This window comes from Schistocerca gregaria, chromosome 9 (assembly GCF_023897955.1).
Source record: "Schistocerca gregaria isolate iqSchGreg1 chromosome 9, iqSchGreg1.2, whole genome shotgun sequence".
Classification (NCBI taxonomy): domain Eukaryota; kingdom Metazoa; phylum Arthropoda; class Insecta; order Orthoptera; family Acrididae; genus Schistocerca; species Schistocerca gregaria.
Window position 1 is genome coordinate 161,003,586 of NC_064928.1, and position 25,113 is coordinate 161,028,698.

A 25,113-nucleotide genomic window follows, 5' to 3' on the forward strand; every position below is an offset into this window, starting at 1 on the left:
GTCTTTCTACCCGCGAACCATACGCGACTGGAACAGAAAAGGGAGGTAATGACAGTGGCACGTAAAGTGCCCTCCGGCACACACCGTTGGGTGGAATGCGGAGTATAAATTTAGATGTAGATGTACTACTAAGGCAACATTGCTTGAGAGGAAAAGGCTCGAAGAACTTTTACTCCGAGGCTCCTTTTCCCCAATGACACATTGTGTATTATTTATAGTATACTGTACACAAGCAATAATGTATTATTCGTCTCATTATGTGTAGGCAGAAGTATACCCTCTTCTTTACGTAAGGATACAATCAATTTGCGTTACATATCGAATTTATTTTCTGTATAAACCAGGCATAAAACTAAAAGTGTAATGTATGGTTTAAGAAATATTAGCAATGAACTACATTCTCTTTCTGCTAATAATTTTACAACCATAAATTAATTCTTCACGTAAAGCTAAAATTTATGTATTCCATGTTTCAAATGCTCAGTCAGTATATAATTTGCATAACACCAGGTGTGTATGTATCTGATTTATCACACAGAATATACCACAACTGCCAACAACTAGACAAACAAACAACTACTGAATATCACACAGTGACTAAGATGCATAATTCCAAGTAATAAATCAATACACACAAGCATAGCAAACCTACATAAGCACACATTATTTGAGATAACAGCTCGAGGTTCTACTGAGACCTTCTCATATGAAGTAGGTAGGATTAGGCTGCTATCAACCAACACGCTACTTAAACCATATTACACATCCAAAGGTAGCATATCACTTTATTCTACATATTGCAACTTATTTTTATCACACTTATTGTATCATACTTGAGACTTAGTTCATGAAGGAAGGCAGGATTCGGTTACGATTGTGGACGGGGCCATAATCAATTACTATTGGTTGCCTTTTTGAGTTACACACGTTTATTTTTAAAACAGTAATTCCAGACTCAACAATAAATAAAAAACCACACGTTATTAACGAAGAAATAAACAACTGTTTAAATAATAGTGGTTTAATTGCGTTACCCTTTTGCAAATCACTATAAAATACAGATACAGATAATGTTTAAAAAACAGGCCACTGTGATCACAGCTGGTCTTACTCACCAAGAATGGCAATAAATTAAGAATGTTTAAGAACTCGCTGCAATTGGAACTTACAGGTATTGAAATATTAAAAGGTAAGTGTCCATAAACACAGCATTAGACATCAGACGCAAGGAATGGCAGTAAGTAACGTTTTAAGGCTTACTGCTAAAACACAAATACAAATTAGCATTTTAATGCAAATGACCACAATCACAGCTGAAGGCCTTACACGCCAAAAATGGCAATAAATTAAGATTGTTTAAGAACTCGCTGCAATTACAACTTACTGGTATTTAAATATTAAAATGGAAGTGGCCACAAACACAGCAGAAGATATCAGACTCAGGAATGGCAGTAAGTAAGGTTTTAAGGCTTGTTGCTAAAACACTAGTACAAATTAGAATTTTAAGGCAAATGACCATAATCACGGCTGAAAGCCTTAAACGCCAGGATCGCCAATAATATTAAACAAACGTGAAACCTTCTATAAAACAGCAAATACAATAGCAAAAGTTAATTTAAAAAAAAAACAAGCAACGGTGCTCCAAGAACGACCTGTGAGAAGGTCAGGCAACGAACACTTTCGCGAACGATGAGATAGGCTGGCCAAGAGTTGCATTCACTTCAAAAGATGGTAACTCAGACTAGTGGCAGTCCAACAAATAACTAATGATAACTTGCTAAAGGTACCTGACGTCCGACAAACCAAATACAACGATGAAACAATACGCCAAAGCCGGAACTGGCGGTCTGCACTACGTCCCCAGAATACTGTGTTTAGAGCGCCTGGAATAAGAAAGGAACCGCTACCAGATTTCCGTCCGATTCCACAGACCCGAAAATCTGAACAAGCCAGTCACAGTACAGAACACCAGACAAACTAACAGTAACTAAAGCCACTCTTCGGCACACAATGCGAAGAAAACCCGAAAAGTTACCATCCAGAATCAGAAACCACACGTCATTGCACAAACATTCGCAAAGCGAGCCAAAACCATGTACCAAATGAGCGACATCAAATTCATTAGGCACACAAACGCACACTGAACTCACTGTGACAACACTGACGAAGGTTGGCAGAATGAAACAAATCTCTTCACTGCTTTATAAACTCACAGCTGAGTGACCACACCGTCTAATTACTGCTTTTAACACAGTAGGGTCTTCAAGTACTAAGCGGTACGCAGATCCACAAAACTGCACATGATGGGGCAATGGTAATCTGTCACAACATCACAAACGTATTACGGGACACACACAGGTGACTGACTCTGCCCTACTTGGATTCAAATGCTCTCATCTTAAGGCTTGCTGGATCCGGTTTACGACGAGGCCGTGCACCCTCGTGACCACAGCTCTTCCATCCAGCAGTCTACGTGTGCCGCCAGCGGTCCCGGCGTGTTCCCGCACTGCCCACTCACACGACCCGGAAGAACCACGACGTCACACCAATGATAGGGCAACAGATACTGCATATCGGTAACTGCCGCTGTTGCCAGTAACAGACAGGCGACACTTGCGAAACGAGAAGAAGACAAACAACCGCAAGCATGCCAACTAAAGGATACGGTGTGGCCCCCAACAGAGGGCGGAAACCTACAAACGGCACCAGTGCGAGCCGCAGCACAGCTCAACACTTCTTTTGATACATTATATAAATTACATTCTCCTCAACTAGGCAGAAACAAATTACACTCCTGGAAATTGAAATAAGAACACCGTGAATTCATTGTCCCAGGAAGGGGAAACTTTATTGACACATTCCTGGGGTCAGATACATCACATGATCACACTGACAGAACCACAGGCACATAGACACAGGCAACAGAGCATGCACAATGTCGGCACTAGTACAGTGTATATCCACCTTTCGCAGCAATGCAGGCTGTTATTCTCCCATGGAGACGATCGTAGAGATGCTGGATGTAGTCCTGTGGAACGGCTTGCCATGCCATTTCCACCTGGCGCCTTAGTTGGACCAGCGTTCGTGCTGGACGTGCAGACCGCGTGAGACGACGCTTCATCCAGTCCCAAACATACTCAATGGGGGACAGATCCGGAGATCTTGCTGGCCAGGGTAGTTGACTTATACCTTCTAGAGCACGTTGAATGGCACGGGATACATGCGGACGTGCAATGTCCTGTTGGAACAGCAAGTTCCCTTGCCGGTCTAAGAATGGTAGAACGATGGGTTCGATGACGGTTTGGATGTACCGTGCACTATTCAGTGTCCCCTCGACGATCACCAGAGGTGTACGGCCAGTGTAAGAGATCGCTCCCCACACCATGATGCCTGGTGTTGGCCCTGTGTGCCTCGGTCGTATGCAGTCCTGATTGTGGCGCTCACCTGCACGGCGCCAAACACGCATACGACCATCATTGGCACCAAGGCAGAAGCGAATCTCACCGCTGAAGACGACACGTCTCCATTCGTCCCTCCATTCACGCCTGTCGCGACACCACTGGAGGCGGGCTGCACGATGTTGGGGCGTGAGCGGAAGACGGCCTAACGGTGTGCGGGACCGTAGCCCAGCTTCATGGAGACAGTTGCGAATGGTCCTCGCCGATACCCCAGGAGCAACAGTGTCCCTAATTCTCTGGGAAGTGGCGGTGCGGTCCCCTACGGCACTGCGTAGGATCCTACGGTCTTGGCGTGCATCTGTGCGTCGCTGCGGTCCGGTCCCAGGTCGACGGGCACGTGCACTTTCCGCCGACCACTGGCGACCACGTCGATGTACTGTGGAGACCTCACGCCCCACGTATTGAGCAATTCGGCGGTACGTCCACCCGGCCTCCCGCATGCCCACTATACGCCCTCGCTCAAAGTCCGTCAACTGCACATACGGTTCACGTCCACGCTGTCGCGGCATGCTACCAGTGTTAAAAACTGCAATGGAGCTCCGTATGCCACGGCAATCTGGCTCACACTGACGGCGGCGGTGCACAAATGCTGCGCAGCTAGCGCCATTCGACGGCCAACACCGCGGTTCCTGGTGTGTCCGCTGTGCTGTGCGTGTGATCATTGCTTGTACAGCCCTCTCTCACTGTCCGGAGCAAGTATGGTGGGTCTGACACACCGGTGTCAATGTGTTCTTTTTTCCATTTCCAGGAGTGTATATAGAACTTCATTAGCAATCGTGAACCATTACATTCTCTGTAATTCAGAGAAATTTTTATATATTGTGTTGTTGTAGTGGTCTTCACTCCTGAGACTGGTTTGATGCATCTCTCCATGCTAATCTATCCTGTGCAAGCTGCTTCATCTCCCAGTACCTACTGCAATCTACATCCTTCTGAATCTGCTTAGTGTATTCACCTCTTGGTCTCCCTCTACGATTTTTACCCTCCACGCTGCCCTCCAATGCTAAATTTGTGATCCCTTGTTGCCTCGGGACATGTCCTACCAAGCGATCCCTTCTTCTAGTTAAGTTGTGCCACAAACTTCTCTTCTTCCCAATCCTATTCAGTACCTCCTCATTAGTTACGTGATCTACCCACCTAATCTTCAACTTTCTTCTGTAGCACCACATTTCGAAAGCTACTATTCTCTTCTTGTCCAAACTATTTATCGCTCATGTTTCACTTCCATACAGGGCTACACTCCACACAAATACTTTCAGAATAGTAATTAACATAGCATTAAGAATTGCATGTCAATAAGATTGTAACAATTAGAAGTCTTTGCTGTTAGGTTTAGTAGCATCTGACCCATCTTTCAAGGTGGTGGGTTACTCCGTACTGTTAATAAAATAAATAATAAATAACTGCCCTTGAACCACTACTCACAATACCCTAGAGTGTAAGCTGATGCAGTGTCTGGGAGCTGCCTAACGTCGACTGACAGTCTGCTGTGGTTGTGGTTCCCAGGAGCAGCCTGACGAGGATCCGGGTGCTCATCCTGCAGCTGCCAGTGGTGCAGTGGCTCATCGATCTGGTGCTCTTCGTCCTCTTGGCTGAGGACCAGGTGGGTCTCCTGGCGCATTCCTGGAGCATGACTGCCGTGTGCTGTGTCTAAAAAGATAAACACTCTGGCTTATAGCCGTCACCTTCGTCAGCCATTTGGCATCTGCTGATGGTCATAGCTCTCCTCCAACATCCTCCATGAATCACGTCTTCACACATATACGTAATAACCATAAAGCTTCAGTTACCACCTTGGCAAACCAAACTACATACTGAATTACTTAAAAGAGGGAAGAGTCGCGTAACAGATCACAAATTACTCTGAAATGAAGCATTGTTACAGGAACCACTTTGTTCACTGAACAATTAATGTGGGTGCTGTTTTAATTAGAAAAACTTCAAGTTCTATAAGTGCGCCCTAATACTGTACCAATTTTCACTACAAGAACGGTATATCTGAAAATAAATTTTATGTTGTAAATATTTTATTCTATATTTGCGATTTAAGATGTATCATCTTTGCCGGCCGGAGTGGCCGTGCCGTTCTAGGCGCTACCGTCTGGAACCGAGCGACCACTATCGTCGCAGGTTCGAATCCTGCCTCAGGCATGGAAGTGTATGATGTCCTCAGGTTAGTTAGGTTTAATTAGTTCTAAGTTCTAGGCGACTGATGACGTCAGAAAAGTCGCATAGTCCTCAGAGCCATTTGAACCATTTGTATTATCTTTGTATTATTATGTGGTTAGCCATAGACATCAGTTACAACAATCAGACAGTGGGTATGTTTACTTTGTGAGCGTATCTCCTCCCCTGGTGTACTTTGACAAGTTTCTGAGTAATCTATTGGAGTATCTAAACAGGGTCTGTAACTACTTTACGTGCAGATGAAAGACATCAGTAGATGACAATGAAACAAGCAAATATTTATCTATGAACACATTATAACTGAGCCCTTAGCATCCATGCTGGCTACATTCACGTGAGGACAAACACATTATGACAATTGTCCCACATGGCTACTGTTCTTGTGAAGGTAGGCTTCAGTGCATCTCTTCATCGATGCCAAAACTCCCACACTTGTTCCCAATGCCCTGACAACCATCCACAATGTGTTCCTGCAGTTCATCAGCACGATCAAAGGGTAGTAGTAGATTTTAAATGTACCCCCACAAACATCCAGTGGGTGCAAGTCAGGGGTCCTCAGAGGACATGTTATTGGTGATCCTCCACCAATACACTTATCGTCGAAGATTCAGAATGCAGGTTGCCAAACACCCACATGAAAGTGCGCTGATTCACCACCGTGCATGTACACCATACACACGTTATCACTGTAAAGAATATCATCCAGACATGATTAACAGTATGGTAATACTGGCTTGACTGCACTGGTGTAAATGTTGTGTCAAAGAAACCACTGATTCCTGGACCTATCTTTATTAGGAGTATTTGATTGTTTTGTTGTCTCCTGCTAACGCATTTCACTCGCACCTATAACTGTAAAAACACCCTGTAGTTGTCTATACAGATTTGCAGTTCAGTTCCCTCGTATTTTAGCCATTTAGCTTCTGTTTTATTGTTTCATCCGATTGTGCAGTTATTTGTACATCTTGACACTCAAAACATTTTATAAACATTTCACCTCGCTTGTGTTGACAAAATTTAATCTTGCGTTACTGAAGATAAATGATGTCCTGAAACTGTGTGAGTTCACTAAGATTATATTAATTAAACTTCCTCGCAGATTAAAATGGTGTACTGGACCGAGAATCGAACTCGGGACTTTAGCCTTTCACAGGCAAGTGCTCTACCAATTGAGCTACCCAAGCATGACTCACGTCGCATCCTCACAGCTTTACTTCCGCCAGTACCTCGTCTCCTACCTTCCAAACTTTACACAAGCTCTTCTGCGAACCCTGCAGTACTAGCACTCCTGAAAGAAAGCATATTGCACAGACATGGCTTAGTCACAGACTAAGGAATGTTTCCAGAGTAATATTTTCACTCTGCAGTGGAGTATGCGCTGATATGAAACCTCCTGTGCTGGACCGAGACTCGAACTCGGGACCTTTGCCTTTCACGGGCAAGTGCTCTACCAACTGAGCTACCCAAGCAAGACACACACCTCGTCCTCACAACATTAATTCCGTCAGTACCTTGTCTCCTACGTTCCAAACTTCACAGACGCTCTCCTGCGAACCTTGCAGAACTAGCAAAATGGTTCAAATGGCTCTGAGCACTATGCGACTTAACTTGTGAGGTCATCAGTTGCTCAGAACTTAGAACTAATGAAACCTAACTAAGGACAGCACACACATCCATGTCCAAGGCAGGATTCGAACCTGCTACCGTAGCAGTCGCTCGGCTCCAGACTGTAGCGCCTAGAACTGCACGGCCACTCCGGCCAGCCAGAACTAGCACTCCTGGGAGAAAGGATGTTGCGGAGACATGGCTCAACCACAGCCTGAGGGATGTTTCCAGAATGATATTTTCACTCTGTAGCGGAGTGTGCGATGATAACAATAATATTATCTTGGAACTCTTCCATTTGGTCCATGTTTGCATAGAAAAACAGTAATATCTCAAATTAAGTCTGCCTTGATGCAAAAGAAATAAACAAATAACAAGGTGTTTTGCATCAAGGCGGACTTAATTTGTGATAGTACTGTGTGCGCTGATATGAAACTTCCTGGCAGATTAAAACTGTGTACTGGACCGAGACTCGAACTTGGGTCTTTTGCCTCTCGCGGGCAAGTGCTCTACCATCTGAGCTACCCAAGGATGGCTCAAGTCCCGTCCTCACAGCTTTACTTCCGCCACAGTAAAGCTGTGAGGACGGGGCGTGAGTCGTGATTGGGTAGCTCAGATGGTAGAGCACTTGCCCACGAGAGGCGAAAGTCCCGAGTTCGAGTTTCGGTCCAGCACACAGTTTTACTCTGCCAGGAAGTTTCATATCAGCATACACTCCGCTGCAGAGTGAAAATCTCATTCTGGATTACGTTAATTACTTTTTAAACTTCTCAAATGGCTATATAGTGTACGTGATGATGTACTAGTGGATGCAGATTGTACTAATAGTGTCATCAGTAATAGGAACTTTTGGTTTAATTGAATTATCTTCCCCAGAATACTGTAGTATCTGTAAAGTCTACCCTAGGTTAAGAAGACCAATTCCAAAACATATGCTTTCTTACAACATTCTGTGTGTGTGTCAGAAATAATCTGTACCATATTTCCACAGGCGGTGTACCAGGCAGTGTACCAGTGGGTGCAGGTGGTGCCCATGGTTTCGCTGATGGTGGCGCTGTGGGGTGCCAACATGTTTCTGTCATTGCTCGGGGATGCTCTCGCCGAGCACCGCGTGAGGTCCAAGTTCGTCGCCATGCAGGTGGTGGTAGCCCTGAATGCGATGCTCAAGGCCATCTCCCGGCCAATAGCAGCGGCGCTGTCCTGCTACCCACCCCTCACCCCGGCGCTCTACTGCCACAGTAAGGACACACCGAGCAACTCTGATACGTTTCCTAACCTCTTCACATTTTACGGCTACATCTACGCCTACATGCTCCCCGAGCCACAGTAAGCTGTGTACTGGAGGGTACCCTGTGCCACTAACAGTCATTTCCTCTCCTGCCTCGATCGCAAACAAAGCGAGCGAAAACAGACTGTCTATATGCTTCTGTACAAGCCCCAGTTTGTCTTACCTTCTTCTGCCTTACGTATGTTGGTGATAGTAGAATCGCTCTACATTCAGCTCCAAATGCCAGTTATCTAAATTTTCTCAATGGTGCTCCTCTAAAAGAATGTCGTCTTGGTTTCCCATTTGAGTTTCCAAAGCATTTCTGTGAAATTTGTGTGTTGTTCGAACCTATTGGTAACCAATCTGACTTTGAATTGCTTCGCCGACAGCCTTGCCGCAGTGGTAACACCGGTTCCCTTCAGATCCACAAACTTAAGCGCTGTAGGGCTGGGCTAGCACTTGGATGGGTGACCATATGGGCTGCTGAGCACTGTTGGCAAGCGGGGTGCGTCAGCTCTTGTGAGGCAAACTGAGGAGCTGCTTGATCGAGAAATAGGGACTCCGGTCTCCTAAACCGTCGTACGGCTGGGAGAGCGGTGTGCTGGCCACATGCCTCTCCATACCCGCATCTAGTGACGCCTGTGGGCTGAGGTTAACAAGGCGGCCAGTCGGTACTTTGGGCCTTCATGGCCTATGCGGGACGAGTTCAATTTTTTTAATATGTGGCTCACGTGTATGTGGAATACTTGACCCCACCTGGTCTGTACGGTGTTTTCTTGCTGTCGTCAGTGGATGTAGGTTTTATTGCAGAATGACATCATCCCAAGTTTGGCAGTATTTTACGAACTGCCATAGCAGTTGAGTATAATGCCTCATTTACTTTAAAAAATTAAAAACGGGAGGGGCACAGCAAACTTGCGATGTCAAATAATTATAAAACATCCTTGACGTCCCTTGTAAGAGTCGGTAAATTTGATTGGTATACACACAGTTTTATGGCATGCTGTTGACTTGTGATAATATCTGGACACTTAATTTGAAGTTGAAAAATTGACACTATCTACCCTGGTGTCCAAAATTAAAGCAACAAACCGCTATTTCCCCCTCCTGTGTCTAATTCACGATACAATCATACAAACTGTCAGCAGATGTTCGTACGATCGTGTTTTGCACGGAAGATGGCATTCCGGTTCAATGGACTACCACGGCAATGATGTCAGGGCACCTATCAAACGGGGTAGTGTTTGCCGTGTAGTCCCACATCCACAGTCGCTGTGTGCCCCATCAAAGACGGTGCAGTGTGGCACAGAGAAGATACCTATGAGACTGTCTGTGGTGGAGGGCCTTAGGAAGAATGGAAGCAGGACAGCCGCAAACTGATGTGGACCAATGGTTTAATGTGAATCGTTCCGTTGTTTCTAGGGTATAGTGACAGAGACCGAAACTATATACCGAAGACCAGGGCAGGGCCGACCATTTGTGACATCATAAAAAAGAGGGTACGATGGTACTGCCTTTGAACTGCATGGCAACTGGCATCTGACCTCACAGCATCCACTGGACGTGGTTTTTCGAGGTAAGCGGTGTACAGAAGGCTTCAGAAGAGTGGCCTTTACTGTTGGAGACCCGCTGTATGTGTACCTCCGACACGTCTTCACAGAAGGGAAGGTCCAGAGTCGAATTGTCAGCTTTCCGACTGGACAGTCGAACAGTGGGCTAATGTTCTTTTCACAGATGAGTCCCGATTTGGTGTGATGAATAATTTTCGACGCATTCGCATGTGGAGGGAACGTGGATTCCGAAATCCGACCCAAACATTGAAGGAAAATACCGATGTCGAGGTGGATCCTTAATGGTGTGGGCAGGGATTATGTTGACCGCTCGAACTCCTCTTGATGAAATTGTACGAGTGAATCAGCAAGATTTAACTTCCGTCAGGTACTGCGATGAGATCTTGAGACTTCACGTCAAGTTGTCCTGAGGTGCTGTGGGTCCAGACTTCTTACTGATGGACGATAATGCTTGACCCCATGCGACACGGGTGGCTGATCTTTTCTTGGAGACGGAAGATATTGCACTCGTGGCGTGATCTGCTCGCTCTCCCGATTTGAATTCTGTAGAGGGTGTCTGGGATTAACCAGGGAGACGGGCTGCATCACGTGAGCGTCCACCGACCACTCTTCAAGAATGCGAGCAGCTCTGCGGGAAGAATGGGCGTTATTGCCTCAACATGAGACTGAAGACGTCTTTCACAGCATGCCGTGTCGGTGTCATTCGTGTATTCCTCCCAGAGGTGGTCACATCCCATACTGAGCGCATTACCCAGTCGTCGGAAACTGTGTGCAAATCCGTTGGGTAGTAGTACTCCGTCTTCAGGCCACAAGTGGCCCATAGGGACCATCCAACCGCCGTGTCATGCTTATTTGAGGATGCGGATAGGAGGGGCGTGTAGTCAGCACACCGCTCTCCCGGTCGTTATGATGGTTTTCTTTGACCGGAGCCGCTACTATTCGGTCGAGTAGCTCCTCAGTTGGCATCACGAGGCTGAGTGCACCCCGAAAAATGGCAACAGCGCATGGCAGCTGGATGGTCACCCATCCAAGTGCCGGCCACGCCCGACAGCCCTTAACTTCGGTGATCTTACGGGAACCAGTGTATCCACTGCGGGACGGCCGTTGCCGCAAATCCGTTAAGTGGACAAAATATTTTTTGTCTATCGTTATGTACACTACTGATCATTAAAATTTCTGCACCACGAATATAACGTGCTATAGACGCGAAATTTAACCGACAGGAAGAAGATACTGTGACATACAAATGAGTAGCTTTTCATAGCATTCACAGAAGATTGGCGCAGGTGGTGACACCTACAACGTGCTGATATGAGGAAAATTTCCAACCAATATCTCATACACAAGCAGCAGTTGACCTTCGTTGCCTGGGGAAACGTTGTTGTGATGCCTCGTGTAAGGAGGAGAAATGCGTACCCCCACATCTCCGACTTTGAGAAAGGTCGGATTGTAGCCTATTGCGATTGCAGTCTAGCGTATCGCGACATTGCTTCTCGCGTTGGTCGAGATCGAATGACTGTTAGCAGAATATGGAATCGGTGGGTTCAGGAGGGTAATACGGAACGCCGTGTTGGATCCCAACGGCCTTGTATCACTAGCAGTCGAGATGATAGGCATCTTCTCCGCATGGCTGTAACGGATCGTGCAGCCACGTCTCGATCCCTGAGTCACTTTGGCGATTCCCGTAAGAGTTCTCTTTCGAAAACAGTTACTGTCTTCATATATATAGTTAAAGGCTACCCAGCCATTGACCTTCGTCTGTGCGAATGCGCACAGATTGCCAAAACTCTTAGTGGGATCGCGAAAGTGTGCGGGAGTAATGAGGATATGGGCAAATGTCTATAAGGTATAGTACATATACAGAACTGTGGACAGTTGGGATGTGAGTCCCACGGGAAGCGTGCAAGGGATAAGTCCCTGCAGTCGCGCTATTCATCTGTGTCCTCGGTGGCTCAGATGGACAGAGCGTCTGCCATGTAAGCAGGAGGTCTCGGGTTCGAGTTCCGGGTGGGGGCACACATTTTCAGCTGTCTACATCGAGGTATATCAACAACTCCTGTCGGCAACTGAGGTTTCAGTTAATCATCGTATATTTCAGTATTTCTGCAGGTGTCTTCCAACTACATGTTCAGACCATCATCATATGGCGAGATGCTGCACTACAACGGGCCACAGAAGGTCCGACACGATGTCAGGATGTATCCAATGACCTCTTCACTTTAGCGCAGATGGTGATTATCTCGCGTGCACAGCTCTTCGGCCTGCCTATGTGGCCGAGCGGTTCTAGGCGCATCAGTTCGGAACCGCGCTGTTGCTACGGTCGCAGGTTCGAATCCTACCTCGGGCAGGGGTGTGTGTGCTGTCCTTAGCTTAGTTAGGTTTCAGTAGTTCTAAGTCTAAGTTTAGAATTACTGACAGCCTTTGGAGAGCCAGTCCTGACAAAACTCTACCATCTGGTGAGCAAGATGTATGAGACAGGCGATTTACCATCAGATTTCAAGAAGAATATAATAATTCCAATCCCAAAGAAAGGAGGTGTTGACAGATATGAAAATTAATCAGTTTAATAAGTCACAGCTGCAAAATACTAACACGAATTCTTTACAGACGAATGGAAAAACTGGTAGAAGCCGACCTCGGGGACGATCAGTTTGGATTCCGTACAAAATATTGGAACACGTGAGGCAATACTGACCTTACGACTTATCCTAGAAGAAAGATGAAGCAAAGACAAACCTACGTTTCTAGCATTTGTAGACTTAGAGAAAGCTTTTGACAATGTTCACTGGAATACTCTCTTTCAAATTCTAAAGGAGGCAGGGGTAAAATACAGGGAGGAAAGGCTATTTACAATTTGTACAGAAACCAGATGACAGTTATAAGAGTCGAGGCGCATGAAAGGGAAGCAGTGGTTGGGAAGGGAGTGAGACAGGGTTGTAGACTCTCCCTGATGTTATTCAATCTGTATATTGAGGAAGCAGTAAAGGAAACAAAAGAAAAGTTCGGAGGTAGGTATTAAAATCCACGGAGAAGAAATAAAAACTTTGAGGTTCGCCGATGACATTGTAATTCTGTCAGAGACAGCAAAGCACTTGGAAGAGCAGTTGAACGGAATGGACAGTGTCTTGAAAGGAGGATATAAGATGAACATCAACAAAAGCAAAATGAGGATAATGGAATGTGGTTGAATTAAGTAGAGTGATGCTGAGGGAATTAGATTAGGAAATGAGACACTTAAAGTAATAAAGGAGTTTTGCTATTTGGGGAGCAAAATAACTGATGATGGACGAAGTAGAGAAGATATATAATGTAGGCTGGCAATGACAAGGAAAGCGTTTCTGAAGAAGAGAAATTTGTTAACATAGAGTATAGTTTTAAGTGTCAGGAAGTCGTTTCTGAGAGTATTTGTATGGAGTGTAGCCATGTATGGAAGTGAAACATGGACGATAAATAGTTTGGACAAGAAGAGAATAGAAGCTTTCGAAATGTGGTGCTACAGAAGAATGCTGAAGATTAGATGGGTAGATCACATAACTAATGAGGAGGTATTGAATAGTATTGGGGAGACGAGGAGCTTGTGGCACAACTTGACTAGAAGAAGGGATCGGTTGCTAGGACATGTTCTGAGGCATCAAGGGATCACAAATTTAGCATTGGAGGGCAGCGTGGAGGGTAAAAATCGTAGAGGGAGACCAAGAGATGAATACACTAAGCAGATTCAGAAGGATGTAGGCTGCAGTAAGTACTGGAGATGAAGACGCTTTCATAGCTTGGAGAGCTACAACAAACCAGTCTCAGGACGGAAGACCACAACAACAACAGTTCTAAGTCTAGGGGACTTATGACCTCAGATGTTAACTCCCATAATGCTCAGAGCCATTTGAACCATTTCAACAGCCTCTGGGCACACTGCGTTGCGATCTCCATATGAAACGATCCAGTAACACTAGGCAATGCCATGTCCTCACGTCATTCACGTGAGCGGACAGAGTTGAAATTACATAAGGCTCCAGGTCCAGATGAAACAACAGTTCGATACTGCAGAGAGTACTCAGCGCCATTGACCCATTGTTGAGTGTGTGTTTACTGCGAATTTCTCTCGCAGCGCAAAGTTCGTACCAACCGGAAAAAGCGCAATGTGTCTTTCAGATCAATTCCCTTAACACTGGTTTGCTACATAGTCCAAGAAACACATTCTGAGTTCGAATATACTAAACTACCTTAAGAGGAAAAAGCTTTTTCCCACGAATGAGAACGGAATTAGAAAGCAAACCTACAAACCATAGTGGATATCAACAGGCAGATTCCATATTTCTAGATTTCCGGAAAGCATTTGAGACGGCATCCCACTGCAGACTGTTGACGAAGATCCGAGCATATGGTTTGTGAGTGGCTCGAAGACTTCTTAAGTAACAGAACCCAGTACGTCGTTGTCAATGGTGAATATCATCAGAAACAAGGGTATCATTTGGAGTGACCTAGGGAAATGTGATAAGACTACTCTTACACTCTATACATTTTTTTTTTTTTTTTTTTTTTTTTTTTGCAAGTTAAAGGTAGAATGGTCTGGGCTTAAATTGGAAGACTGTGACACTTCAGAATAGAAAGGAATACACTTCACAGGTCTCTAACGTTCAAAAACACTGCATGAATTTCAAACCAAAACTCTCCACCAGGAACAACCTACAGAGAAAACTGCCCGGATCACAGTGGGGCAGTCAAGTTGAAACCATGCGAACTTCTGCAGTGGCATTATGCTACTCCGCTGCGGAGTATGCATGTCCTGTTTGCTATAAGTCAGCACATGGCAAACAGGTGGACATCGCAGTAAACGACAGTTGCAGGATTATAACAGGCTGCTTGAAGTCAACTCCTGTCGAATGGCTCTACCACCTTGCAGGAACTGCACCACCTGTTCAAAGAGAAACAGCAGCAAATAGAGAAAGGACAAAACTGGAGCAGGAAAAACGCACCCTATGAATGGGCAACTACCCACAATGACTAAGATCAAGGTAAAGTTTCTTCAATGCATCGGAGAAACCAACAACCACTGATGAAAGAGCCAGGCTGCAACTGTGAAGGACCGAGACATTCAGCCCTCCTGGTTATAAAAGATTTTCAGGATATTTACCGCCTGGTCAAGGTGAGAATTGGCCAATGTGGAAGTCCTTCAATAGTCTGAGGCCAGGAGTGGGCAGAATACGGGTTAACCCGACAAAATGGGGATACATTGAAGAAAACAAAACCCAATGTGACTGTGGGGAAGAACAGACTGTTCAACATATGTTTCAATATCGACGGTGTCCAGCCACCTGCACAGGAGATGACCTTCCTGATACGAGAATAATAATTCTCTCTCTCCCTCTCCCTCTCTCTCTCTCTCTCTCTCTCTCTCTCTCTCTCTCTCTCTCTCTCTCTCTCTCTCTCTCTCTATATATATATATATATATATATATATATATATATATATATATATGATGTGATGGACAAGGTGGACAGCAATCTGCAGCTGTGTCTCAAGACGCTCTGATGTACGGAAATGTGTCTTCGTTGAGGGATTGTAGGAATATGCAAGATGAATTAGAAAAAAATTCTAGTTGGTGTGATTTACTTGTTCTAAATGTAGAGAAATGAAAGTTAATGCGAATGAATAGGAAGAGACCTGCAGTGTTCGAATAGAGCATTAGAGGCGTGCTGCTTTGCACAGTCACGCCGATTAGATGCATTGCCGTAACGTTGCAGAGGAATATGTAACGGAAAGAGCATGTAAAAATTGTAGGACGGAAGGTGAAAGTTCGACTTCAGTTTACTTCAAGATTGTTGGGAAAGTACACCTCATCTACAAAGGAAACCGCATGTGGAATACTAGTGCCACCAATTGTTGAGTACTGCTCGAGTGTTTGGGATCTCACCAGGGTGAATTTAGGGAACACATCGAAAAAATTCAGGAGCGCGCAGCTAGGTTCGTTGCCAGTAGATTCGACCAGCACGTAAGTATCATGGAGATAGCCCTCCTGGCTAACCGTGCAGTCTAACGAGCTGCTCACCGAGTGGAAAGGCGTGCTGGTCTCCGGCAGGAAACCACCCGGTGGATTAGTGTCGAGGTCCAGTGTGCCGGACAGCGTGTGGATGGTTCTTAAGGCGGTTTTCCATCTGCCTCGCCAAATGCGGGTTGGTTTCCCTTATTCCGCCTCAGTTACACTGTGTCGGCGATTGCTGCGCAAAAACTATTTCCACATACGCGTACACCACACTTACTCTCCCACGCAAACATTTGGGGTTGCACTCGTCTGGTATGGGACGTTCGTCAGGGAGTCCACTGGGGGCCAAGCAACACAGTAACCCTTGGATCGGTGTGGGGTGGTGGTGGGGGGGGGGAGGGGGGGGGAAAGGGGGAGGGGGAGAGGGAGGGGGGAGGCGGGAGGTAGATTGCTGTGGCCTGTTGTGAGGTTGTGAACCACTGAGGGCTACGGTGGGACGAAGCCTCTCCATCGTTTCTAGGTCCCCAGTTTAATACATACATACATAACTTCCTGGCATATTAAAACTGTGTGCCGGATCGAGACTCGAACTCGGGACCTTTGCCTTTCGCGGGCAAGTGCTCTACCATATCAGCGCACACTACGCTGTAGAGTGAAAATTTCATTCTAGAAACGTCCCCCAGGCTGTGGCTAAGCCATGTCTCCGCAATATCCTTTCCTTCAGGAGAGCGAGTTCTGCAAGGTTCGCAGGAGAGCTTCTGTAAAGTTTGGAAGGTAGGAGACGAGGTACTGGAAGAAGTAAACTTGTGAGGACGGGGCATGAGTCATCCTTGGGTAGCTCAGTTGGTAGAGCACTTGCCCGCGAAAGGCAAAGGTCCCGAGTTCGAGTCTCGGTCCAGCACACAGTTTTAATCTGCCAGGAAGTTCCATATCAGCGCACACTCCGCTGTAGAGTGAAAATCTCATTCTGTAAACATCTCCTAGGCTGTGGCTAAACCATGTCTCCGCGACATCCTTTCTTTCAGGAGTGCTAGTTCTGCAAGATTCGCAGGAGAGCTTCTGTAAAGTTTGGAAGGTAGGAGACGAGGTACTGGCAGAAGTAAACCTGTGAGGACGGGGCGTGAGTCATGCTTGGGTAGCTCAGTTGGTAGAGCACTTGCCCGCGAAAGGCAAAGGTCCCGAGTTCGAGTCTCGGTCCGGCACACAGTTTTAATCTGCCAGGAAGTTTCATATCAGTGCACATTCCGCTGTAGAGTGAAAATTTCATTCTACATACATACATAGATTACAGAGGTGCTTCTTGAACTCAAATGGTAAGAAAGGAACAAGGGAAGATGACGCTCTTCTCGCAAGGAACTTCTGTGGAAATTGACATAAACAGCATTTGAAGCCGTCTGCAGAACGTTTCTAGTGCCGCCAACGCACGTTTCCTGTAGGGATGACGAGGATAAGCTGCGAGAAATTAGGGCACTTGCGGGTGCTTCAAACAGTTGTTTAGTCACTTTTCCCAAACTCCATTTGCGAGGCAACAGGAAATGAAATGACTAGTAATGATATGTCATGCCGTCTGACATGCACTGCACTATGCATGTTGATGTAGGATGGCCTTTCTGTCTGTACTGTTTTACTGAAGTTCACATAAGCGTGAATCCTTAATGAACATGTCCAAAAAGCATATAAATATTGGAGTTTCGGTTGGTAGTGTTCGGTAATGGCGTTCACAGCGTAACGCTTTCCATTTCTATCAGTGTAGGTGATGACTTTGCTGTTTCAGTTGTGGTGGACATGGCGCTGCTGGTGATCAACCTGGCGATGGCTGCGTGGGGACGGGATCTGTACCGTCGCGATCTGCCCAAGATCGTACTCACGAGCATCCGGCGACTGAGTGGGGACGCCACCACTTCGCCGCGGACTTCACCACGCCACACCCGACATGCGCCCGCCATAGTAGCCGCCTAGCTCTGCCCCTCGCAAGACACCACACCAGGTCCAGCTAGCCTCTGTCGTGACGGCTATAGACTGGTAATGGTGCCTCTACACGCAAGATGGTTCCATAATGGGCTTAAATGACTACCTGCCACCATAGCTGTCTGGAGGACCTCTACTTGACACAAAAGATCACGATAACCATCTGACCTCACTACAGGGGAGATGACAACAATGTTCACTGAACCTACCTCAGGCATTGTAATTAGTCAGCAGAAAAGGTGTCCATCCACTTCATATGACTTTAAGTCGTTGACAAAACTCAGTTAGCCTATCAAGACATTGCAACTGGCCAGTAGAGTTTGTGGTAAACTACTCTACATGAGTTTTGAAAGTGGGCAAAGCTGCACGCTTCCATATTAGCATCCAACTGGTTTTCTGTCTCAATAAGTTACTCTCACCCAAAATCAGCAACCACAGTCCCGTAGAGGGAATAATAGAACCACAACAAAGGCATCATGACACCAGTCTTCGCTATCGTCTCTCATAGTAGTTTCATAGAAGGAATGGTCCTCCACTTCACTAATATAATGATGCTAGTATTAGGCAACTGGCTACATGGATGACAGGTCTTGTCCACATATCACTAGGTGGTCTCAACTGCCCTGTATCACCACACCTACGAAGCAGCATCTACGTACATCTTCATGACTGGGACTGTCAACTTCTCCATTGTTGTATTTGCTAGTGAGGGAAAGTGGCTCTACTCCACAGACATTACACCCTCAAAGTCAATCAACGTCAGTCATGGTAGCCACGCATTCGTGATTATTACTTGACTCTATGAACACTATGAATAGGCTGAGCTGTGTTCTATCACAAATTATGTCTAGCATGTTCATGACTGTTCGGAAGGCATTGCAAACCAGACATGGCCACTATCATAGTGGCTGCCTGTAATTGTGGCTGTATATTAAAGATATCACAACACTTTATGTAGCTTGTCCCAGTAATAGCAGACACATAGTAAGGGCGGAAGCTCCACTCTAATTATCATGTTGCAGTTTACTGACATCCATCTGTGCAGGCGCCTAAGGTCGGTGATTAACTTGACAGTTCAGATGCAGATGGTCCCCATGACAGAAGCTGTCTAGTGTGGATAGCCCAGGATGGACTTAGCAGGTGCCAGCTACACTAGCCACCTATTGGACACGTTGACTCTGTTGAGTAAGCATCCCCACACTTGGCAAAGCTAGTCCCCAGGTTCAGACACCCCTGCAGAGGACAGTGGTTGTACTCTGCAGGTATCAGCTCACTCAACTTACCTTGCTGTGTCATAGTTGGCACCTAGAAAGGTCTATAGCTCCATACAAAAGTTATCACCGTGCTAGACTTGCCTCATTAAAAATAGGTAGTGCTTGTGGCTGCTCTCCTCAAAAGACATGGAAATTCCAGCTGCTTTTGGTCCCCACAATAAAAACCGCTCAGTACAGATAGTGATTCTGCTAAAAAGCTATCACCGTAATGGACACAGCTGGCTATTACCGTGACAAGCACCCACTTGGCAATTTTGGTTGCTTTTCAAAAGTTTCACCAGTCCGGACTCATCTGCACTCCATCTCTGCAGGTGCCCAGGCAGAATAGTGGCTCTAAAGACATCACCACATTTGGCGATCATTGGGGATGAAGTGAATGTGATGACGTCGCTGTGTTACATTGACATGATCCCCACTCCTTCGCCGCTCCCTCCCCCCCCCCCCCCCCCCCAATTTCTCTGAAGGGAGTAGCTAGTACCTTGTCAGGATGATGGTAATACCACGACACAATCTGTCCTGACGCCTCACGCAGGACACAGATTGTTCCTGTGACAGCAGTTACTACACAGTGGCTATCTAGTCGTGATGATGCATCCACTCCACGCCGTGACACCAAACAAATGTCTTCGTTGATAAGGAAGTTACTGAAATCGTATCCTGAGAGCCACTTCAACACACGTTTTCAGGACGAAGAAGTGCCAAGCTGTGTGTTTGAGCTGGACTTAAGATATGGAAATACTGGAACTATCATCGTGAAAAATGTGTATGTGACTGTGTTTCCAGTATACATGCATACTCGTAAGCTACAACACTGCTCCAAATTTAATTTATTATCGTATTTGTCTTCTGTAGTAAAGATGTGGAAAATAACACATAGTTGTCTGCAAACCTCTAATTTTCTATATTTTTCATGTCTAAACTTATTTTTCAGCTTTTCACGTCTATGTAAGCAAGACAAAGCTTCATAAACCATTTCGAGGATTTGCAAGACAATCCCAAGCGGTGGTAAAGCCCCCACAACTACCTAGTCACCACCACATTGCTATATTTTGATGTAATAGAGAAACGTTCCTACTTTAGTTGGAAGTTGGTAACAGACAATTTTTGGTTCGCTCGGAATTTCATTTGTATATAAAAGAATTTGACTGACTTGGTTCTGAACAATAGTACTAGCCTGAAACACACACACGCACACACACACACAACAAAAATCGAGACTTCTCGCGCTACTAAAGCGCTTTTTTGTCTTTGCATATCTGTGGCGCGACTGGTTTCTTGAGCTTGATCTCTATCCTTACGTGAAAACCAGTCCAATTAGCATCAATCTTCTGAGCGGTAGTACACAGACAGGTTGGTACGGACTTGTCATCACTCACTGCTGTTCTTGTTCAATCCCTCTCGTGCAGGAGCTCCAATACAAGCGACAAGAGAATAGTATTCAGATTTACCTGCTCTGTTGGCCATTCGAACTGCAACTCTAGAAACGAACGGAAATAATTAAATTTTTGTTATTGTGTCTACACCGTAAGCTAGGAAGAATACACACATATTACAATAATGAATGCATGCATGTACAAATGTATATAAATTCCACATCTTCACCGAAGCTAAATGACCATTTTTAACTAACTTGGTACATATATCAGGTACCATCTCGAAAGAACTGCTGGAGGGGCAAAAACCACCTGCCTATGAAAGACATGGGAGTGGGATGAAAAGACAGTGTAGCCCACTATGCGCAAATACCCACACTTTATTTATCCAGTATTTGAGAACGAGAATACGTTGTGACTTGCGACAAGCATTACACATAATATCAAGACTTTTCGATTTTTCTCTGACAACCCCCACAAATGATGAATGGATTAAAAGTTTATCGCTTGATACATTTTCGCTGTTCATGAATCAGAACTGCGGCATGAAGCGTAACGTTCAATTTTATTACTTGTTCGATACCAACACTATTCACAACACGTTTCGCAGACAGTATCTACATTACGTGATCAAAAGTATCCGGACACTCCCAAAAACATACGTTTTTCATATTGGGTGCATTGGGCTGCCACCTACTGCCAGGCACTCCATATCAGAGACCTCAGCAGTCATTAGACATCGTGAGAGAGCAGAATCGGGCGCTGCGCGAAACTCACGGACTTCGAATGTGGTCAGGTGATTGGGTGTCGCTTGTGTCATACGTCTGTACGCGAGGTTTCCACATTCAGAAACATCCCTAGGTCCACTGTTCCAGATGTCATAGTGAAGTGGAAACGTGAAAGGATAGGTACAGCACGAAAGCCTACAAGCCGACCTCGTCTGTTCAATAACAGAGACCGCCAACAGTTGAAGAGGGTCGCAATGTGTAATAGGCAGACATCTATCCAGACCATCACACAGGAATTCCAAATTGCATCAGGATCCCCTGCAAGTGAGATGACAGTTAGGGGGGGGGGGGCGAGATGGGAAAACTTTCATGTTCGAGCGGCTGCTGATAAGCCACACATCACGCCGGCAAATGTCAAAAGTCGCCTCGCTTGGTGTAAGGAGGGTAAACATTGGACGATTGAACAATGGAAAAACGATGTGTGGAATGGCGAATCACGGCACACAATGTGGCGATCCGATGGCATGATGTGTGTATTGCGAATGCCCGGTGAACGTCATCTGCCAGCGTGCCTAGTTCCAACAGTAAAATTCTGAGGCGGTGGTGTTATGGTTTGGTCGTGTTTTTCATGGAGGGGGCTTGGCACTATCATAGCACAGGTCTACATTGATGTTTTAAGCACCTTCTTGCTTCCCACTGTTGTAGAACAATTCTGGGATGGCGCTTGCATCTTTGAACGCGATCGAGCACCTGTTCATAATGCACGGCCTGTGGCGAAGTGGCTACACGACAATAACACCCCTGTAATGGACTGTCCTGCACAGAGTCCTGACCTGAATCCTATAGAACACCTTTGGGATGTTTTGGAACGCCGAGTTCGTGCCGGGTCGCACTTACCAACAACTATACATCTCCCCAGTGGAGCACTCCGTGAAGAATGGGCTGCCATTCCCCAAGGAACCTTGCAGCACCTGATTGAACGTATGCCTGCGAGAGTGGAAGGTGTCAAGACTAAGGATGGGCCAACAACATACTGAATTCCAGCATTACGGATGCAGGTCGCCACGAACTTGGAAGTCCTTCTCAGGCAGGTGTCCGGATATTTTTGATCACATAGTGTACATAAATAACTGGAGATATTTTCAAAATTATGTGCTTGTATAGTTCAGGACAGACAACGTCATAGGCATTGAGCTGCATGAAAATTATTGTGTCACCTCCAGACACTACACTTGCTAGGTGGTAGCCTTTAAATCGGCCGCGGTCCGTTAGTATACGTCGAACCCGCGTGTCGCCACTATCAGTGATTGCAGACCGAGCGCCGCCACACGGCAGGTCTAGTCTAGAGAGACTCCCATCATTAATGGATTAAAGTTAAGGATCAAACTAATTACGTCCACTTTGTTAATTATTATTCCTTGTCATGTTCCAGACCTCACGCCAGTATAGTTCTTCCCTCCTCACACTAGCCTGCTTGAGCTAAAACGCGTGCATTTCGGCCTCCACTCGTAACACGGTGTTGGCTCTTCTGCTAACACACACAAAAAAAAAAAAATGAAACTCGAGGGCTACAGTCGCTAGAGAGACAGGTGAAATACACTGACGGAAAAAAATGACTGTATCAAACGAGTTGCGCGACATGAAGGAAAGTTGGTAGGCGTGTTTCTGGATCTGAAAGCTGATGTCTACTCAAATTTCGTGTCAGTCGCATGAGAGTGGCGCTGTGAGGATGGAAATGACGTTTGCTTTAAATGCACGCTATAACGGTCGTGAGCGGTAGTTTGAGAACGGACGTCAAGAGTTGATGTTAGTGAAGATTGCCTTGAAGGAGACAGTGCGGCCATTATCAACATATCACTGAGTTTGAACGACGCCGTGTAATGGGGCTACGAGAAGCTGGATGTATCTTCTGCGATAGTGCAGAAAGACTTGGCAGGAATGTAGCCACTGTACATGACTGCTGGCAGCGGTAATCACGAGAATGTACGGTCACTAGAACACCGGTCTCCAGACGGCGACGTGGCACTGCTTACAAGGGAACCTCCCCATCGCACCCCCCTCATATTTAGTTATAAGTTGGCACAGTGGATAGGCCTTGAAAAACTGAACACACATCAACCGAGAAAACAGGAAGAAGTTGAGTGGAACTATGAAAAAAATAAGCAAAATATACAAACTGAGTAGTACACGTGCGACATAGGCAACATCAAGGTTAGTTCGAGCTGAGGAGCACCGTAGTCCCCTGGTAAGGATGAGCAACTGTGCAACGAGAGATCTGTGGTTCAAGTCTTCCCTCGAGTGAAAAGTTTATTTTTTTTTATTTTCAGACAAGCACTTACACATAATCAACTTCGCTCTCCAAAATTCCAGGAAATGTTCAGATTTGCTTGGACATATGCAGGATTTGACGGTCTACACACTAAAAAATTTCGAAGTGTTAAAAACATGTTTTGACAGAGCACAGAGAAAACTGTGCGACTGTGAAACTGTCGCATTCATTTGTTGCAGTTTATGTGACAAACTGTTATGTTTTTGGGAGTGATTATCACATCCACAAGGAAACCTAAATCGGGCAAGGTAGAAGAATCTTTTGTAACGTCCCCTTAGAAAAATTATACAAGACTGGTCTATGTGAAACGTCCTCTTTGAACAATTATACACGAATGTGCTTAAACTGACACATAATATCTTTAGCGCAACGCAATCTGACTTCCTAAAATCCCTACAAAAGAATGGCTCTGACTAACATTAACCTATACGTTACACAAATCACTTACCTCACAAAAATCTTCGTTACTCAAGCTACTACAATACAGCGAGCGCCACTACTGCCAGCTAGATAAAAGATTCAAACTACGGAAGGCAATAACTACTGATAGGTATAGTTAGCAAATGAAAGATTTTAATAGAGAACAAACAATGTATTTACCTTAGTAGTCATAATATATATATCAGTTCATGACACCAATTCTTACAAATTTCAAAACTCCGCCATCTCTCTCCCCACGTCCACCACTGCTGGCGGCTCACCTCCAACTGCACAACGCTACGCGCTGTTAGCATCCAGCTGCCGCTGCTCAACACTACAATGGCAGTTAACAATGAAAACTAGCCACAGACTGGGCACAGCACAGCCAGTGATTTTTCATACAGAGCGCTATGTGGCGTTACCAATAAAAAAACCTAAACAGCCTACTTACATAGCCCCCATGCTCCCCACAAAAAATTTTACAAATTGTTTTGGGCACTGGCCAATAATGATTTGATAAAATTTTTCATAATTACAATAACAAAGATATCAAATGCACACACTTATTGATACAATGTTGGTCAAAAGCTAAAATTTTTCCACAGTCCATAAAGACAGTCCTGATCGTTCATCACAGTAAAATTGCAGTGTTTTTCTCAAATTCTGAGCAATAAAAGAAATTGCACTTGGAAGTAGTGGATTTCTAAGCATTCTTGAAGAAGTAGTGTTGTCCTTCCAACGAAAAGACAGTGCTGACTCTTGACATGCAGACAGGTAATGGGCCATAGCAGCAGAGTCAGTCAACATTGAAGACTATCTGTAGATAGGTCATCACAGAGCAGACCCACTGTAGTCCTGGTAGAGATTACTAGTGGTGGGCCACCAGAGGTGCAGACCCACTGCAGTCCTTGTAGAAATAATGGTATTGGTGGGTCATTAAAGGTGTAGACCC

The 25,113-nt window shown here is 45.5% G+C and overlaps 1 protein-coding gene and 1 non-coding gene across 3 annotated transcripts in view; one reads left to right on the forward strand and one right to left on the reverse strand.

Annotated features, from left to right (window-relative positions):
• The window catches only part of LOC126291947 (organic solute transporter alpha-like protein), a 150,363-nt gene extending 130,157 nt beyond the window's left edge, over window positions 1-20,206 (forward strand). The window contains exons 5-7 of one of the 2 annotated variants that reach the window (XM_049985695.1): window positions 4,965-5,061; window positions 8,242-8,488; window positions 17,844-20,206. In XM_049985695.1, the coding sequence (XP_049841652.1) occupies window positions 4,965-5,061; window positions 8,242-8,488; window positions 17,844-18,028 (529 nt within the window). In that variant the 3' untranslated portion in view covers window positions 18,029-20,206. The remainder of the gene's footprint in view (window positions 1-4,964; window positions 5,062-8,241; window positions 8,489-17,843) is intronic. The other variant, XM_049985696.1, reaches the window with a different exon arrangement.
• On the reverse strand, window positions 7,041-7,115 carry Trnas-uga (transfer RNA serine (anticodon UGA)). The gene has a single exon. It is a non-coding gene; the product is annotated as a tRNA-Ser (tRNA).
• Window positions 20,207-25,113: the final 4,907 nt, after the last annotated feature.